This window comes from Cebus imitator, unplaced genomic scaffold (genome assembly GCF_001604975.1).
Source record: "Cebus imitator isolate Cc_AM_T3 unplaced genomic scaffold, Cebus_imitator-1.0 Scaffold80, whole genome shotgun sequence".
Taxonomy (NCBI): Eukaryota; Metazoa; Chordata; class Mammalia; order Primates; family Cebidae; genus Cebus; species Cebus imitator.
The window spans coordinates 2,992,461-2,999,091 of NW_016107395.1; the positions used below are offsets into that span (position 1 = coordinate 2,992,461).

The 6,631-nt window shown below is 44.4% G+C and overlaps 1 protein-coding gene across 4 annotated transcripts in view; it reads right to left on the reverse strand.

Moving 5' to 3' along the window:
• Positions 1–5,895, reverse strand: part of PAIP1 (poly(A) binding protein interacting protein 1) — a 32,074-nt gene extending 26,179 nt beyond the window's left edge. The window contains exons 1-2 of one of the 4 annotated variants that reach the window (XM_017533173.1): positions 5,542–5,895; positions 4,039–4,208 (exon numbers count right to left, since the gene is read on the reverse strand). In XM_017533173.1, the coding sequence (XP_017388662.1) occupies positions 4,039–4,137 (99 nt within the window). In that variant the 5' untranslated portion in view covers positions 4,138–4,208; positions 5,542–5,895. Of the gene's footprint in view, positions 1–4,038; positions 4,209–4,785; positions 5,351–5,541 lie in introns of those variants that run through there. The other 3 variants (XM_017533174.2, XM_017533172.2, XM_017533171.2) reach the window with 3 other exon arrangements.
• Between the last annotated feature and the right edge of the window lie 736 nt (positions 5,896–6,631).

The following is a 6,631-nucleotide window of genomic DNA, read 5'->3' on the forward strand; positions in this document are numbered from 1 at the left end:
GGGTTTCACCATGTTGACCAGGATGGTCTCGATCTCTTGACCCTGTGATCCACCCGCCTCGGCCTCCCAAAGTGCTGGGATTACAGGCTTGAGCCACCGCGCCCGGCCATTTCTTCAGTTTTCAATGTGGAGTCAAATGGCTTCCAAACAGGGATATTTTCAAGTTTTATTTTTCTTAGAATTCTATGGGAGATTGGGAGAGGTATCAATTAGAAAATATACTTTTCATGGTAGGTACTCTATATACATTGTTAAGAGATAAGTGAGAACCTATTACAAAACAGTGGGAATAAAAGAAAACTGACCAGACACTACAAAGAGCGAATATAGTCAAGACTAGTTAGCTGGATTGAACTAGGTCACGGGTGTGCAGGATAGGTGAGTCAATATGTCATCAAGTTCTCTGCATAAGCAGCTAGTTATAAAGAAGAGATCTGCACGAGATAAATAATTCTTGTACTTCCATACAGATCTTATACTTGCATTTGAATGTGAGGTCTTCAAGAAGTGGTCAAACAAATGAACACAGGCCTGGAGTTCAAACGAAGAATTAGATGCCAGGTTTATTAGCACACAAGAAAGCGACAGATTCTAGGAAATAGGTGGGATTAGCAAAGGAGGTAATAAAATGGAAGAAAGACAGAACCTCACCCACTGTCATCTGAGGGGAAAAGGAATGATCTGAAAGTTGGGAGGATCAAGTACAGCTGCAGAAGCCAAAGAAAAGGTAGGGGAGAAGAGGTGCTCATAACAAGAAACGCTACAGAACAAATTCACACGTTGAAATCTAGAGGAGGATAATCATTGCGGGGTCGTGGGAGTGAAGGAGATCACGCTCAGAAAGAAAAAAACCAATCAGTACCTTAAATATTTAGTTCTTATGAAAATGAGAGGAGCTTCTGATAACACTAAAAAGGTACCTTTGCACCTAGCACAGGACCTGGCATATGAGGACTTATAAACTGAGTAGATCCTACTGTGCACAAAGTTTTAAAATGAGATTTAGGAGGATAGATTTAAAAATCAGAAGAGCATCAGTCAGAAAAATAGTATCAATACACTTGGGAAGATCAGATTGCAGAGGTTTGAACAGTCAGTGAGAGACAGTGAATAATTTTACATACTGGAGAATGTTACTACTGAAAGGCAGAAGAAAAACTGGGAAGTAACTTGAAGGGGGATTCTCTTAGGAAAAAAGCTGGTTGTTTTGCAGGGTTGGGGGGAACTTCTATCTCTTAATCAATGCTCTATGAATTCCTATGTTAAATTTTTGGTTATGGTAAATGAACTGTGATGAAATATTCAAGGCATAATGGTTTGTCTGAGAAGAAACAATGGCCAGAAATAAACAGATATAACAACTCACTGGTAAGAAGGCATGAAAAGTAGGAGATTCTAGCAGCAGGATTAGAAGAAGGATCGAACATAAAAGGGTTTGGTGCCTTGGAAGAGTTAAGAAAGCACAGCAGAAGACTAACATAAAGGCTGTTAGAAAAAGGATACCAGGCAATAGATTTTCATGTGCAGACTCAATAAATGTCTGGAAACTCAGTCAGGAAGACTACTAGAATAGAGCCTCCCTGAAGACAAGAATTTCTGTCCATTTTGTTTGTTGCTGTATCACCAGTGCTTGACTCATGATAAGTACTTGACTATCTGTTGAATAAGTGAGTGAATGTAGCTAACTTTAAGAAAAAGTTTCCTTTGCAACAAGAGCTTATCCTAAGAGTGGGGGTGGGGGGAGGATTCTGCTGTTCTGTGACTAATTGGATTGAGAAAAACTCTCTTAGCCTTAACCATGGGTAAAGTTTAGGGTAAACTAGTAAGGCTAGAGAGCATACTAGAACAGGGATAGTAAGCCTGAAAGCCTGTAGAATTCAGGTATATTACAAATAAATGAAATAAGCCAGAAAGCAAATTATAGCTTACAGACTCCATCTAAAGAAAATGCCTTGACTTTGCTCCAACCAATCTTTCCTCTATCAAAATGTCAGTCCACTATGGCCAGATCTTATGATTTCAAGACAAACCAGAACATTCAAGTTTCTAATATCTAATTTAGGTTTGGTAATTAATTAAAACAGCTAAAAGAAAAAATAAACAAACCCATTCAGGGCCAGAGAAGACACCTGCAGGCCACACAGGTTCTGAGGTGCCTGTTTGCAATCTGTTTTAGTAAACTGAGCACAGGAGAGGCTGATCTATTAGAGGATGGCATGGAATGCCTAAAAGATGACAGTGGCTCAAAATAAGTGGATTAACATGATATATTCTGCTCTACAGCCCCAAAGTCACTTGAACCATGTAAAAATAGTTGATACACAATTGTTACAGACACAAACACATCCCTGTATGTTTTTGTGTGTGTAACAATTGTGTATCAACTATTTTTACATGGAAAAATAGTTGATACATACTTGTATCATAAAACAGCCCACATCAATAGGTAAGAAAATAAATGGAAACCTGCTTGTGGCTGCTAGAACAAGCATCCTTAAGAGTTTATTCAACTACTTACAGCTCTCTACCATTAGAGTAGTTTATTCAACTACTTAGAGCTCTCTACCATTTTCTTCTGTGAGCTAAATACAATTTTCTGGCAAGAACAAGATGTTCTCATTTCTACTTTACAAGATAGATGGCCTTTTTCACCTCATATGTCTGTATCTTTTTCTTTCCAATCCCAAAGCTTTTTCCTATACAGTGTAAGAAGCATGGAGTATCTAAAACATGGAACACAGCTTTTCCACACTTTTACTATCAAATATGGAAGGAGCGACAAAAAGATGTAATAAAAAAAGGTGTGCCATTATCAGTGATAAGGGAAATACAAATGAAAACCACAACTAGATACTAAATGCTCACCAGAATGCTTAAACCTAAACAGAAAATACCAAGTGCTGGCTAGGAGGTAGGGCAGCTGGAAATCATATACTACTCAGAGTACAGTGGAACAATCTCTGGAAAACTACTTGGCAGTCTCCACTAAAGCTGGCTTCCCTAAGTTCCAGCAACTCCACTCTCTGGTATACACAAAACAGAAATAAAGGCATATAGCCACCAAGACACAGAATATGCCCTATTCATAATAATACAAAAGTGAAAGTTACCAGTGTTTGTCAACAGACAAATGGGATATATTCATGCAATGGAATGTTATAAAAATAAATCATCTCCAATTATATGCTACAATATGGAGTAATCTTGATATTGAGTGAAAGTGAAAAAGGATGAATATATTCTGTATGATGACTTTACTTATATAAACTTTGAACACAGACAAAACTATTCTGTGAAGTCAAAACAGTGGTTACCCTTGGAGATCATCAACAATTAGGAGACAGAAGGGACTTCTGGGGTGTTGATAATGTTCTATTTCCTGACTGGGATGCTGGTTAGTTGAGTGTTCACTTTATAAAACTGAGCTAATACTTAGGTACACTATTCTCTGCTATGCTTCAATAAAACTAAGAAGATAGGAAAGACAGGACTTAAGCTAAAGTATCATCAATCATTTCTTCAATGATTCCCTCCCACTTTTCTACAATTAATCCCTCTGCATTTACTCATCTGGGTTTATCCAGTATAACAAATTCCTTTCTACATATTCTAACTGGTCTTTAGGAAAAAAGTGACTGCTTTTTAAAGTTGTTATATAACTGACAGAGAAAAACTCAAAGTGTAAACGTTTTTTGTATCCATGTAAACACTTTATCACGACCCTGTAGGACATTTCTGCATACAATAATTAGGACCAAAACTATGCCTATTTTAACATAAGGGAATTAACCACTAGAAACAAGAACACAGATGTGTACTCTCAAGCTTACATTCTAATACCTTGAATATAACTACAAAATATATTCCTGAATCAGCTTTGTTTCATTCTGAGTTCAATAACACAAAACATTCACAATAAAATGGTTTTTGGTTTTTTTAGGTGTAGTACAGAAAGCACAAACATACTCTGATTAACAAAGTAATAATCACATTATTCTAGTAAATTAACCCAGAGTTGTAGGAAAAGGGTGTACTTACTGTGTAATTGGAAGAATAACCTGAAGGATAAAATTCAGGGGCATTCACAGACAGCTTGGACATTAATACAGGTGCTACAACCACCTGGGGTTTAGCCATTGCTGACTCCAAGTTCTGCTGTGGGATTTTATCCTGTGAACTAGGTGGAGCTCTCAGGGGCTTCGTTTGCTCTGCGAAAGAAAAAAAACGGGGTGTTACATGCATTCATTCCTTTGTACAACAACTTGCTGTGTACTGAAAAACCATCTGAAAAGAGCCTGTTTTTAAGAGTTAAATAAGAACCATCGTGAAATTTATGGTTATCACCCGAATGTGTACAGCCTACAAAAAAGAACAATAGACTTGTGGTGGCTCATTTATGGACATACCTGCCTCTCACATGAGTGCTTGAGAGTTTTCCCCCCTCTCTATTTTTAAAGGGGTCGGTGGAAAAGAGGTGGTTTTGCTCGCCACGGTCTCGCTTTAGAGGGCTTCGGAGGGGAGGACGATTTTTACTTCCTCCCGGGACAGCAAACTCCAAGACCGCGCACCCGGCCCCTCCCCCAGCCGGGCGCACAAAGGATTCCAGCAGACACCTTCCAAACCCGGTTCCAGGCCGTCTCTACCCGGTCACGCGGCCCTCTCGGGGAATGCTTTCGGGGAACTGGGGGCGGGGGCCGCAGACAGCGCACCAGGCCTCAGCACGCGTGGAGGGCCGTGGGGAAGTGCTGGCCAAGGAGGACGGGGCCCCTTAGAGCTGCTCCGTACCTGGGAGCGCCCCAGGCCGGGAAGGCCGCTGGGGGCTGGCGGGGACCTCGCACTGGGCCCCTGGCGGCGGGGCCGTCCTGGGCTGGCGCAGCGGCGGTGGCTGCAGGAAGCCCGGGGCTTTGGGTTGCGACGGCGGCGGCTGCTGCCGCGCCGGCTCAGCAGGCCCCGCTCCGTTCGGGAAACCGCCGCCCTCAGGCCCGCCCCCTCCGCGGCCCAGGCCCCGGCTCCGGCCCCGACCAGCACCTGGGGCCCGATCGAAACCGTCCGACATGCTCCTCCTCCTCCGCCCCCTCCTCCAGGGGCCGCCGCCGCTGCGCTCGCGATAGGACGCCGGGGGTAGGCGCCGCGGGTCGGCTGTAGCCGCCGCGCCTCACTAGGGCCTCATGGAGGAGGAGAGCGGCAGGCCCCGGCTCGGCTTCTCAGTGCTTCGGCCAGAGCGGACTGTAGCCAGAGCACCCGCCTCCCTCGGCTACCCTCGGCTTTCCAATTCTCCCCCAAAACCCGGCTCCCCGCCTTCGGCACGGCAGGAGCGCAGGCGGGTCACAGCGGCCCCCTGCGGCCCGGAGGCCCGGGACGCGCCCGCGCGGCTCCTCCCGTTCGCCCCTGGCCGGCCGCCGGGCCCAGCAAGCCGCCAGCCGAGTGGCGTCTCCACCACTGGTCGGCCGGCAGCCCGGCTCCGGCGGAGGCATCTCGGTTCCCGGGGCCAGGCTGTGGGGGGATGGGGGATGAGGGATGAGGGATGAGGGGGACGCTTACCCTAGGCAGGCCCTACCTACTGGATAGTTCTCAGGAGAGACGTGCGAGACTGACGGTTGACGTCCGGAAAATAAAAACACGGGGGGAGGGGGCGTGGACCCTGCGCCAGGGTTCGCGGATGCCCAGGTGTGTTCAATGACCCGGCTCCGGCCGAGCCCCGCGGACTGCTGGGGACTGGTCCCTGGGAGACTGCCACCTGCTCCGCTAGCGTCGGGGGAGGGGAGTAGAAAAGGAATAAAAATATGCGCCCCCCCCCTTTTAATTTACACTAGGTATTTATCACAGTAGGTCACACCTAGGTTTACCAAGCTTCGTTCTCTTCCCTTTTCCCTTCCCCTCCAGAAATTTCAAGAAAATGTGCTACCTTTCAATGTAACTCTCCCCTCTTTTCCGTCTTGTACCAGGGCTGTCCAATGAAAATATAATACGAGCCACAAATGCAAACCACTTATGTAACTATACATTTTCTAGAAGCCACATTAAATGATTAAAAAGAAACAGGTGAAATTAATTTAAATGTACTTAATTCAATATATTCAAAATGGTATTTTAACGTGATTTAAAATACAGTAGTATTTTTTCTGTTTTTTAGATACTAACTGAAATCAAGTGTGTCACATCTTAGTTGGAATTAGGCACATTTCAAGTGCTCAAGGGTCGCATGTGGCTAGTGGCTACTGCGTTGCACAGCAAAATTCTAGACTGTATTAGTATGTAAATTATTGTTTTTGTCAAACCTGACAGTGTTAATGCCAAATGAAGGATGAATATAAGTAATGAATAGGAAGGGAAAATTGATTACTGTTGGATTGATCCATTTCCACAGATGCTGATTTTAGCCTTGTGTTTCAAGCAGGATTTTGTGTTTTTCAATCTTTTCATCTTAAGAATCATTTCAATTAGGGACAGAAACTCTTGTTAACCGTTTTTCTCCTCTCACTAATAAGGAAAACAATGTCGTGGCCCGGCGTGGTGGCTCACGCTTGTAATCCCAGCACTTTGGGAGGCCGAGGCGGGCGGATCACGAGGTCAGGAGTTCGAGACGAGCCTGGCCACATTGTGAAACCTCGTCTCTACTAAAAATACAAAA